Source organism: Aethalodelphis obliquidens, unplaced genomic scaffold, assembly GCF_003676395.1.
Source record: "Aethalodelphis obliquidens isolate GAN/ISIS:26980383/991018 unplaced genomic scaffold, ASM367639v1 scaffold89, whole genome shotgun sequence".
In the NCBI taxonomy this organism is placed as follows: Eukaryota; Metazoa; Chordata; class Mammalia; order Artiodactyla; family Delphinidae; genus Aethalodelphis; species Aethalodelphis obliquidens.
In genome coordinates this window covers 1,584,155-1,596,697 of record NW_020838033.1, presented here as the reverse complement: position 1 = coordinate 1,596,697, position 12,543 = coordinate 1,584,155, and the positions used below count along the sequence as shown (strand labels likewise).

The following is a 12,543-nucleotide window of genomic DNA, read 5'->3' as shown; positions in this document are numbered from 1 at the left end:
GAGGGCTCGGCACACCTGCATTTTGTCAACCCCTCATTTAGGGGGCGGGCCTACAACTTTCCAGTTGGCCCCCAAAGCCACGGGGGAAGCTAACGAACCTCCACCACCCCTCACTGCCTAAGAACCCACGTAACAACCAACCTCACTTGACACCACTGATTCGTTTCAGGCTGGGCTGGATCTGGAACACGGCACAAAGTGTTTTCTGAAACCAAAGCATTTTCTGCCCTGCTGGAGGTTCTGTCCTAGCTGGCGATACAAACGTGCACACAAAAACTGCTAGAATGCTCTGTTCTGATCCCACGGTTCCCACACACATACAAAAAAAAACCCCGTAAGACTGAGCTGGAAGATCTGGGTGTCGTTTATTGATAGCAGTTTACACACATTTGTTTTCTTCCCGTGGTTGTTTCCTTCAAGGCACAGGCACAGAGCCCTCTAGAAAGGGCAGTCTCTGAACAAGGGAAGCCAGGAACTCCGGATGCACACGTCTCTGGCAGGCCCATGTAGTCCCGGCCGGATGCAATCCTTCAAGCTGGAAATCTGCCGGGTATTTGAGACACCAAGGTGGGAGGTGGAGAGGGAGGCCAGAGGACTCACATCTTGGTCCAGGCCTGCTTTCTCATTATCCAAGTCCATTCCAGCTTTAGGACCCTGGGGTGGGGGTAGGGCAGCAAATCAGCCCACCCACCCTCACAGGGGCAGATTCTTCAATCCGTGCTTCCGCTGGCCCCGCAGCTAAAGAGAATCGGCCTATGGTAAGAGACAGATTGCTTCCTCTCTGACCCTCCCCAGCACCTCTCTTCAGCTGGGTATGTGAAGGAACCACTGGAAAAAACCGAGGCCGGTGTTCGTTGTTGTTCAGCTGCGCATGCCGTCTTCCTCAAATCATGAATAAAAGATAGGCTGGAGGCTACCAGTCTACTCAGGCCGCCCACTGACTCCCAGCTCATCACACACATGGCCCTGCCTGTCTTCTGCCCACTGCCAGTGCCTCGGCTGGAGCGCCAAGCAGGCCCCAAAGACGGGAGCCAAGCCGGTCTGCGTAGGCACTTGGCAACTCTGGGTAGGGAGGCGGATCAAAAAAGGGGATGGAAATGAGAAGAGTGAAAGAGCTTCACCTGATCAAGTAATTAGAGATCCGAAGTGATTTTACTTTTATTTCCTTCACTTTAAGCCAATCATGAAGTTTCACAGTGATTCTGGGGCGGGAGAAGGAAGGTGGTGGTGAGCATCATGGGAGCTGTGGTCCAGATGGCCCAGGAGGTGCGGGTCTCACTGGGGCAGCTGGAGGAGCACCGACTGCCCAGTGGGCAGGTAGGTGATGTTCCGGGAGCGCGACAGCTGGTACGCGATGTCCTCCGCCGCCTCCAGCTTGCGCAGCTCGATCAGGCCGTCGCCCGCAGTGGTGAGCGAGTTGGCGATCAGCTCCGCTGCCTTGGAGTCGCCCTCCGCAGAGATGATGGCTGCCTTCTTCTGCTGCTCAGCCTACGGCGGTGGAAGCAGAAAGACCAAGATCACATCTTGGGGTGCTGGATGGCGGCTACGGCCTCAAAAGGACCACGTTAGGCACCCTCACCGGGTCCCGAAGGAACTCTGGGACTTTACCTCCCCCTCCAGACAGGGTCAACAAGCACTGTCCACCCAATCCTCCTCTCTCCTGTCTTGCCACTGTAGGGACATATTTCTGTTGGCTATGTAAATAGCTGTCTTATTTTAAAGGCCTCAATAATATTAATAGCAACCCAGTCCAGCCACATACTCCAAGGCAGGAGGACTCCAGGCCAAGGAAAGCAGGAGAGAAAGAAAGATGGAATTAATCCTCATCTTTCCCTCCAGCCCCAAGTCAAAGCGACTTTCATCAAAACCAGTGCAGCTAAGCAGGAGCGGCAGGCACGGGACGCTCCCTAAAGTCGCTCTTGGGCTAAACTGGTTCCCGACCAGGAACTCAGGCACGCAGAACGAGGCCTCCTGGCTCCCCCTACCCTTACCAACAGGAGGACGTCTATCTGCAATGCATGACCTTCAGAAGCATGGGAGGAGAACACAGTGTGGAGCCTGTCTGAGATGAACAGACAGCTGTTCAACTGAGGTTCTGGGACTGTCCACTCAACAAATGTTTATTGATACCTAGAATCTATCCCAGGCATGGTTTGGGACATGTTCTAGGTGCTGGAGAGAGGCAAAAAAAGTGGAAAAAGAAAAAATAAGTCTCCATCCACATGGAGTTTATATTCTCTAAAGTTAAATGTCTACCCATATACCTCTCTTTTGCCTGATTCTAAGGACTAAGGTGTCCTGGATTAGGAATAAAAATCCAAGAGAATTAGTGGTGGGGAGAAGGGAATATATGAAATAAATACGCCTTTGCAAAGACCAAAAGACCAGGCCCTACGCAACTATATTGCGTCCCAGCACACTCTGACACATCTGGATGGATTTAGTGCTTGAAAAAAACCCAGTGATGACAGTGCACCTGGTGCAACGTTTGATCCCTTTTGCTGTCAGCTTTCACTATGTAACCACAGTTAAAAATGACCTCTCAGTGAAGCTGAAAATATTTCAGAAGAAACATTTTTATTTGTGGGAGACTGTTTTTGATCATAGGGACGTGGAAAAAAAATTACCCTTCCGTGATTTAAGAACATAACTTCACATATCCCTGACTAGACCCCGAAGACTCTGGAACCAATTGCAGGAGTACAGTCCCTTCAATCCCCTTCCGATGATCCCGGAAGAGATGACAGATGATGAATTTCCAGGCCACCCAGCAAACAGGGAGGCTGAGCAAAGGAGAAAGGGGAGAGAGGCCCTGCCATCTGGCTGGGTGCTCACCTTTTCCACCACAAATCTGGCCCTCTCTGCTTCCTGCTGAGCCACCTGTTTGGCTTCCACCGCTTCTGTGAACTCCTTCCCAAAGGTCAGATGCGTCTAAGGGGAGAGAGTGAGCACGAGATGAGGCAGAGTAATGGCTTCGACAGCGCTGCTGCAGGGCCCGCACGGCCGCTGGAGGAAGAGGCCACGAATGGCTCTAGCAGCTGGAGACAATGTGAGGTCAGAACGCCCTTCCACCTCCACATCCGTGCCCAACCTGAGTTCACACCCCAGAATCCTTGGCTGCCCAAAGTGCTCCTGTACCTCATTCTGGCACCCCTCAGGTAGAACACAGCCCACGGGCACCAGAAGGTATCTATTCGATTGACCACCTCCCTAGGGGAGGAGACCTGTGGGTTCCAGGACCCCCACCACTGACTAGTGCTCTTCCAAGGTCCTTTGATGGCCTGCTTGAAGCCCCCAGGAAGCCAGATGGAAAACTGAGCCCCTGAGTGAGGGATGCAGCTGGTTCTCAGGGATTCAAGAGTGTGATGCTCTCTGCTTATGACTTAACCAGGCCACTGCTTTCTCACAGCACCTCCACCACAAAACAGGAAGAGGACTAGAGGGACGATTTCCAAACCATGATTTTGCAAATCATGGTTTTCCCTATGTGTGAGTGCTTCTGATAAAGGGTTTAAAAGAAAGAGAAGGCAGGTAAAGATATTGATTCGGGAGACGTTTAAAATTCTGATTATGCATAGGTCTTCCCTAACAACACGAGTGACCGAGACTTTGCTGAAGTGATGTATCTGTAATGACAGTGCAAACAACGGAAACAGATCTCAGCACTACTAATGCCTAGTCTAATTTATCTATATTTTTTATTAAAAGGGAAGAATAAAGGGGATAACAGCATTGGTTTTGCTACCAAATTCTACTTGTTTCATTTCCTCCACTACCCTCCCAACCTCTGCTTTAAAAAAAGAAAATAAGCGGCTCAAAACTTCTCCTGAAGAGTAAATCCCAGTCCAATGTCTTCCAGAATTTTTAACCCTCCTAACTCTTAAACTGCAGCTGTTCTAGCTCGCCTGCTCCATTTCTGGACTCTTGTTCAAAGTTTGGGAAAGAAAATACAATCCTGAGCAATGAAAAAGAAATGCGTAATTAAGGAATAAAATTTCTTTCTAAAAGGGCCAGCTGAGGGCAGCAAATTCCCCATGAAACCTAATTTTCTTCTCACACCTCTTAGATATGGTTTCTTGTGGTCAACCCCCATTTCCCCAGAATGGAGTATGTGGTCAAAGTCTAGCAAAATGCCAAGCTTCTCCTCAGGCTTTTACTTAGTGTGTTCTCACGGCCACAGTGTTTAACACTAAGTGGGAGAGCCTGAGGAACCACTCTGGTCCAAGGAGCCAAATGGCTGCAGCCTGGCGTCTTGCCAGTAGAGGGAGCCCACGAGCCCTTCCACGGCTGGAAGGCAGTTGCTGCAAGTGGAGCAGTGCCCCGGGGTGAGCGCAGGGTATGTAGAATGTTACTGTTTAAACAGCTGCACAGGTGCTGAGGGGGAAGCTGCGCCTTTCCCCAGCGACGCACAGGAGAACGGAATGGGAAACACTCTACCTCGCTACCTGAACAAATCACTCCAAATGATTTTCCCCAGAGAATCAGAAACACGACCCCTTCCCCTCACCCTCCTCGATCTGAAATGCTATCCTGCCTGTACTGCTTTCTGTCTGCATTGCGGCATTCAGTGTCATATAAATACACAGACCACACAGTCTCAAGATAGCTTATGCCTCAGAGATGCCCCTGCCTCCCATACCAGGCTTTGGGAAACAGAACCATTCATTTACACTCTGTCACCTTTCATGGGGAGGTCCCAGAGCTCACTTGACTGTGCTTTAGACCCTAGGTGTCAGGAAATTCCTCGGGGTCAGGCTGGGAGGTCTGTGCTAGGGAGAAAGACTATCCCAGCTGTTCTCTAGTCTCTACCCGGCAATTTCTGCCTGTGTCCAACAGGGTTAGCAGGACATCACTTCCTGGGGAACTCGGGGGAACATTCAGTTTGGGGAAGGTGAAAAGTCTAGTGGTCAGGGCCAAAAGTTAAAAGAAAAATGTCTGTGGCACAGGGGAGGTAAAAGAACCTTCTTCTGAAAACAAACCCGAGGAGACTGCCACGTGCCACCAAGAAGGGCCCATGCTTTCAAGCCTTCATTGAGGAAAGCGGAAGGTAGGACCTCACAGTGTCTACCCAGATATGGAACCAGGCACCCTCCCCTGCAGGCACCCCAAGACCCTTACCAAGGATACGTCATCCAGGATGAGCCCAAAGGTTGCTGCTCGCTCCGTGAGGTCGTCGCTCACCTGTCTGGAGACCAGCTCTCTCTGGGTGATCAGTTCTCCAGCATCAAAGCGAGCCTGGTTCCAAGGGAGGGCAGAGGAGCCGGTCAGGATAATGAGGAAGCAGAGTCCCAACCAGTCACCGCCAAGCTCTTCCTGCCAACTAGCGATCTCCTGGGGGCTGGGCTCGAGGCGCGAGGCTGAGGCCCTGTTCACTCACCACCACGGACTTGAGGATCTCGGTGGTGATGGACGGCAGCACGCGCTCGTCGTAGTCCTCTCCGATGCTGGTGAAGATGCGGGGGAGCTGGCTAGCAACCGGCCGGAAGAGGATGCGCAAGGTGATGTTGACATTCTGTAAATCTTAGGGTAGGGGAGGAGTGCTGGAGTTAAAAGTAAAAACCAAAGTGGCCTTCTATGACCTCTCCTACCCCAAATTTGCTATAATTTATAAGTAAAGTTGCCGATTATCAGATCCTAGAGGGTGAGGCGCACCTGTGCGTGGTCTCCTTGGTAGAGAACCCAGCACAGCATCAGCGTTAAAAACTTCTCCAAGGATTCTGGTGATGACAGCTTTTCAGTGTGTCCTGAATGCCCTCTGATATAAGTAAATGCAGATTGTACGTCTAACAGTTGCCATGGATATGCCTGGAACACTGAATATTTTAAGAAAACAGATAGGCCAATGCCAAGAATTCTAGGGTAAGGCCTCTCCAAGGCCCAGTGAATGGGGCCCAAGGAAGGAGTGTGCCTCAGAGAGGTGACCGTGGGCCCAGCAGACAAGCAGTCTAAGGCCTGGCTGTAGCCTCAACTCTGCTGTTTACTAATTATGCGGGATCACTAAGCCTTAGCCCATCTCAGCTTATTTCCTCACATGTAAGAATGGGGATGATTTCATCTGCCTCCCAGGCATGTTGGGAGAAACCGAAGGAGGAAACAGATATAAAAGCACTCTGTCAAATGCGCAACAGATGTAAGGGGTTATCAGACTCATCTAGGGGCGGTTTCTCATTACTTGGCCGAGTCAAAGGACCCAGGGAGGGAATTACAACTTCCCCTGACAATGCAGTCCTACTCGGAGCTAAGGCACTGTCACGGCCTGCTTGCAGTCATCAACCATATGGACCAAACGCCCATGAGATGAGTTCTGAACCAGGCACCAGAGTGGGAAATGGTTATACACCGTCCCTGATCTCTGCAAGTTCCTATCAAGTTTTGAAGATAGGTGTATAATGTATCCTTAGAACAACTGCAAAACAGTAGAGAAAGAAATCCCAAAAAGGAGGAAAGTTCAGAACTAGGCCTTTGAGTTACAATATGATGTTTCTTGATTAACCCCACCCACCGCTGATTTCCTCTGATGTAGCAGGCAGGCCAGACCCTTCACAGGAGGCTCCTCCTCTCTCTGGCCAGGAGCGACAGGACAGATCAGTCAACACCAACGTACCCTTTCCCCGCCTCTGCCCGACGCACTTCTCATCCTAAAGTGCCAGTGCAGACGCACATTCCTCACAGGAGCTCTCTTCTCGGCTTCCCCTCCATGCTGTAGTCCCCGCGCCCCACTCTAATGCCTGTCCACATGGCTATCTCCCTAGCTAGGCCAAGCTCCTAAAGGCTCCCACTCTAGTCAACTTTGAACTACCCCACCCTCTGACCCAGCACAAAGCCTGCCACTATGACAGAAAGCAAACATCTGCTGAGGAACAGCAACACCCATGCAACCCCCTCCTCCTGCTGCACAGAAACGTCACGGCCAAGACAGCACCTGCCGTTCCATCCACTGCCTGTGCACCTCTATGTGTACGACGGGGGGAGAACCATGACAGCAATTCATTCAGGCTCCAGCTGGGAAGCCAGTGGCGTGTCAGACCAGATTGCTCTCAGGGATGTGGGCCTTGGCCTGTGAGATAACAACGTGAGGGCAGCACTGCTGGAAACAGAGGCCTTGGAAAGCAAGGCAAAGGGTAAGTCAGCTGTGAAGGCAAACAGAACGGCTGGAGATCCGTTTACAGTCACCCTGGGAAACAAGACCTGATGGGAAGGGTCAACCGAGGGAGCAAAGGCACACTCAGATTTCTTTAAAATTGGATTGCTATGTAACTCTTGAAATATATCTTTGTTCATTTCTCTAAATTTGTACAACTGTGTGCGTATTTTAAGTATACAGGCATACCTCACTTTCTTGAGCTTCACAGACACTGCATTTTTTACAAATTGAAGGTCTGGGGCAACCCTGTGTCAAACAAGTCTATTGGCACCATTTTTCCAACAGCACCTGCTCACTTCACGTCTCTGTCACATTTTGGTAATTCTTGCAATATTTCAAACTTTCCCGATATTATTATATGTTATGGTGATCTGATGATGGTTGGCATTTTTTAGCCATAAGGTAATTTTAATTAAGGTATTGTATATATATTGTTTCTTTAGAGATAAAGCTATTGCACCCATAACAGGCTACAGTATGGGGTGAACTATATGCACTGGGAAACCAAAATATTCGTGTGACTCGCTTCATCACAGTATGTGCTTTGTTGCGGTGGTCTGGGACCGAACTCACAACATCTCTGAGGTACGCCTGTATATTTCTTTCTCTGTAGCCACATAAAACTCTTCACGGAAAATATGCCAGGAATTCGTACTACGAGAAGTTCAACCCGTTCGGGATCCCACAGCAGCCCTTGACACTCTCTACTTTACCTGACCCACAGACAAGACTCACCTTTGCTACCAGTGATTACTGGCACGTTACGTGGTCGAGAGCGGCAGTCAAAGATAATTGGTTTCTGTACCCAAGGGATGAGGAAGTGAGTCCCTTCCCCTACGACAATGTCCTGCACTCCCCGGAACCGGTCAAAGATGACAGCTCTGTGCCCAGCATCCACTAGGAATGAAGAATAAGGACGGGTCAGAAAAATCCCCTCACCCTTTAACCTAAAGGATCATGGTTTTGGAAGATCGCTGGTGCCTTCCATTCATTTATTAAGTCTCCCTCTCCTGCTCTTTCTTCCTACACTTCTGGTCTCCAGAGGCCTCTGAACAGCTATAAAACTAAGCAATCACTTCCCATCCCACATGTCCTCCCAAGGACTTCGGTAACAGGATCTGTTCCTCAGCATCCTTTCTCCTTGAAACAACTGGCTGCTGATGTTCTGATTAACCACCTCCCAAAACTTCTTTCTAAAACTCACCAGTCTTCACTGTTACCACAGTCCATCCTGGTTCCAATTTAACTCAGTGTTTCCGGAAGCAGCATCCTCCCTATGGCGATCCTAAAATATGGAAGGCCCCACTTTTTCTTTCCAATAGATTGGTTTCTCTAAGGTTTGAAGGGGTTACAGAGCTGTCTTGATGATTCAGAAAGAAATTAGTAATGGTGACTACTGTTTGGCTATGCAGGGGTGGCCAAAAAGATCAGAGTATAAAGCTGCGCCACAGAAGGAGAGCAGGCTTTTCTTTCTTTTCTTTTTTTTTAATAAATTTTTTATTTTATTTTTATTTATTTTATTTTTGGCTGCGTTGGGTCTTCGCCGTGTACGGGCTTTCTCTAGTTGTGGTGAGCGGGGGCTACTCTTCGTTGTGGTGCACGGGCTTCTCTTGTTGTGGAGAACAGGCTCTAGGCACGCGGGCTTCAGTAGTTGTGGCACACAGGCTCAGTAATTGTGGTTCACGGGCTCTAGAGCGCAGGCTCAGTAGTTGTGACACACAGGCTCAGTAATTGTGGTTCACGGGCTCTAGAGCGCAGGCTCAGTAGTTGTGGCACATGGGCTTAGTTGCTCCACAGCATGTGGGATCTTCCTGGGCCAGGGATCGAACCCGTGACTCCTGCATTGGCAGGCAGATTCTTAACCACTGTGCCACCAGGGCAGCCCAAGAGCAGGCTTTTCTGACCAGCTGTTTTCTGTCTCTGCCTTTTTAGACATTACAGTTGGCCCAAACACCTTCACTCTGAAAGTAATCCTCCTCTTGTCAGGGTCACACATGAGGTGGGTCGATCTACTGCTACTTTCCAACAGTGAAAGCTAGAGAGTATCAGAGGTGAAGGGGGTCTTAGACATAAAGCAGTTCGATCCTGTGGCTTGACCAATGAGAAAGCTGAGGCCTGCGGAGGGGAAAGTGACTTGCCTAAGGTCACAAAGAAAAGTGGAAAAGCCAGCTTAAACACCCAGCACACTGTTAAAAGCTGGGCAGTGCATCTCAAAGATATTTTCTCTGGAAAGACTCAACCACACCAGAGCAAAGCTCCTACTCAGGACAAGGTCACCGAAGGGCTAAAACCCTTGCTGAGTTATTCCACACACAGGCAGAAGAGAACCAACGAGCTCTCCATTTCAGCTGGCCAGTGAAATCCTGGCACTCCGCTGCAGCATCACTTTAAATTCACAAGAGCAGGTGGAAACGTCCAGCTGGGCTGGGAGGCTCTTGGTGAATAAAGGCTCTGAGAGAACCTATGGCTACAAGGACAGAGGCCCTGATGACAATGCAACCGTGTGGTGCAAGACGGCCGTAGGTGAGCCCTCTTGGTCACAAACACATTCACGGACAGCGGCTGCCAACAGGAGTGTCACACAGGCTATGAAGACCAATAGAAGTCCTCTGGCAAAGGGCAGTGACCCACCACCCCTCAGCGCCTCACCATTATACAAGGCAGAGTTCACCACGCCTCCTGCAACGGCTAAGGCCAGGCCAAACTTGCCAATGGACTCAAACACTTTGGCAGCCATGTCTCCTTCTGCTGGGCCTGCTCACACCTAAGTGGGTAAAAACAAAACAATTCAATCCCCAAATCCTCAGAGTAAAGCCCTCTCTGAGGCATCACATGTACCTGTCAAGTTGGCTATTTCTTCCCCCACTCTTGAGAGCTCTAAATTATCGACTGAAGGACATTTCATAAATAACACTCTGCAGCTTGTATAAGTGTATACTCGATTCCTCTGCGCTTTCTTCTCTACTACTTAAGAGAAAGGGTCTGGGGTCCTTGGTTCAAAATTGGAAGGAGGCATGGGCTTGATACCCATAGAGAACTTAGCCCCACACCAAACACCCTCCCATTTCCTGGACAGTCAGGCCCCAGGACAGAGGCAGCGTGGCTGGTTCTGTGCAATTCTGGTTCAGAAAAGCATGTGATTCCAAGAACAAAATAACAATAATAGCTGACCTTTATACTAGGTAGTCTTCTAACAGCAATTTCCATATTTAATCCTCACACCAACCCGTATGAAGTAGATAACTACAGATGAGGAAACTGAGGCACACAGAAGTGTTAAGTGACACCAGGAGCCTAAGCTCACGCAGCTATGAGGAGGGCTACCAGGATTAGAACCTAGAGGTCTAATTCTAGAAGGCACATCTTAACTCCTCACCACGCGGCTTCCCAACATCAGGCGTTAAGAATGACGTTCTGCGGTCAACATATCACGAGAACCAATCGGGCCAGAAAGGCCCTAAACAGCTGCACCCCGAGGGAGAACCCTGGCACGGGTCGGGGTAGGGGGGCTGAGGCGGGGTGGGCGCGAGCACGGCTGACCTCACTAGAATCTGCTCCAGCACTTAACTTTGTCTCGCTCCGCCCCATTGCCGTCGTCCACTTCAGCCTCCCTACCTCCTCCCCAGACCTCAACGTCTCTACCTTCATCTCTCCCCGTGCACTTAAATCTTTCCTGAGACCAGGATGCCCAGTCCCGACCCCTCAGCTTTTCCATTCCTAAGAGCTTCTAGATTATTCCTCACTCGGGCCCCATACACACCTACCTCACTCTACGCAACCCCTGGCTCCTCCCGTGCTCACCCCCTTTCCCCTCCGACACGAGGCGGACCCACGCATGGACCCCGCCCGCCCAAACCTGGGGTTAATGGGAGTGCAGAGGGGGACTGCGGAGACGCCCGGACGCGGGTCGCGGCGATTCCTTTGCATTCTCACCTGCTGCCACTCTGACCTCCACATGAATTCCCCAGACAAACATATTGCGCGTGCGCCGGGCAGCTCCCCCTCTTCCCCGCCTTCCTTCCAAGATCCGTGCCTCCGATTGGTGGGGACGAGCGCTGTGCATTCTGGGAAGGGTGGCTTGCAGCCTTACCCTAGTTCCCGGGCTCTTCGCAGATGAACTACAATATCCAAAAAGCCATGCAGCGGCTGGCCCGCACTGAAAAACCTTTCTCTTTGGTGGTACTAAAGGCCCAGAGGTTGCCGCAAAGCCTTTTGGGTGCTGTAGTTTCTTGAGGGATAAATGCACGTGCCTGTCCTGAGCAGATTTGGAGCCTGCGAGAAGGTGGGCGCTAAAGCCCTCGGAAGGAGGGGCTGGGCCTGCTGGCTGGTGGCAGAGAAGTGCAAGGGCAAGTTTAGGGCTGATGAAAGAGGGCGGGTGAGCACGCTGCAGAAAGTCGTGGTGAAGTAACTGGTGGGCTGAGAGATTGAAGGGCTGGCTTCTTTCCAAAGACCTATCTAGAAGCGACCTGAGTTGTGGGACCTTGATTGCCAGACCAGAGAGAGCCTTAGAGACCACCTGGACTAGAAAATGAGACCCAGAGAGAGGAAGGGAGTCATTCAGGTTCATGCACCAATTAAAAAAGGGGTTGGGCTGAGTCTGGGTCCTGTGGACACCTTTTTTTTTTTTTTGTCTAAAAATGGTGGTTAATTTTCTACTGAATTTTATTCATTTATTTTAAATTAATTTTTATTGGAGTATGGTTGCCTTACAATGGTGTGTTAGCCTCCACTGCACAACAAAATGAATCAGCCATACACATACAGATATCCCGTCCCTTTTGGACTTCCTTCCCATTTAGGTTACCACAGTGCATTAGGTAGAGTTCCCTGTGGTATACAGTATGTTCCCATTAGTTGTCTATTTCATACATAGTATCAATAATGTATATGTGTCAATCCCAGTCTCCCGATTCCTCTCACCCAACCCCTTTCCCCCTTGGTATCCATACATTTGTTCTCTACTCTGTGTCTCTGCTTTGCAAATAAGATCATCTATACCGTTTTTCTAGATTCCACATATACGCGTTGTTATATGATATTTGCTTTCCTCTTTCTGACTTCACTCTGTATGACACTCTCTAGGTCCATCCACGTCTCTACAATTTCATTCCTTTTTATGGCTGAGTAATATCCTATGGTATATATGTACCACATATTCTTTATACATTCCTCTGCCGATGGACATTTAGGTTGCTTCCATGTTCTGGCTATTGTAAATAGTGCTGCTATGAACATTGGGGTGCATGTGTTTTTTTGAATTATGGTTTTCTCTGGGTATATGCCCAGTAGTGGGATTGTTGGGTCATATGGTAGTTCTATTTTTAGTTTTTTAAGGAACCTCCATACTGTTTTTCGTAGTGGCTGAATCAATTTACATTCCCGCCAACAGTGTATGAGGG

At 49.8% G+C, this 12,543-nt stretch overlaps 1 protein-coding gene across 2 annotated transcripts; it reads right to left on the bottom strand.

The window, feature by feature from the left end:
- Positions 1-346: 346 nt before the first annotated feature.
- Positions 347-11,173, bottom strand: PHB1 (prohibitin 1). 2 transcript variants are annotated; one of them, XM_027094341.1, is made up of 7 exons: positions 11,078-11,173; positions 9,794-9,908; positions 7,880-8,041; positions 5,378-5,520; positions 5,119-5,235; positions 2,836-2,931; positions 347-1,488 (listed from the first exon to the last, which is right to left on the bottom strand). In XM_027094341.1, exons 2-7 carry the CDS (start codon positions 9,879-9,881, stop codon positions 1,276-1,278), a joined length of 819 nt encoding a protein of 272 aa, XP_026950142.1. In that variant the 5' UTR covers positions 9,882-9,908; positions 11,078-11,173; the 3' UTR covers positions 347-1,275. The 2 variants fall into 2 exon arrangements, with proteins under 2 accessions (XP_026950142.1, XP_026950143.1); XM_027094342.1 differs by lacking the exon at positions 11,078-11,173 and adding an exon at positions 11,001-11,076.
- Positions 11,174-12,543: the final 1,370 nt, after the last annotated feature.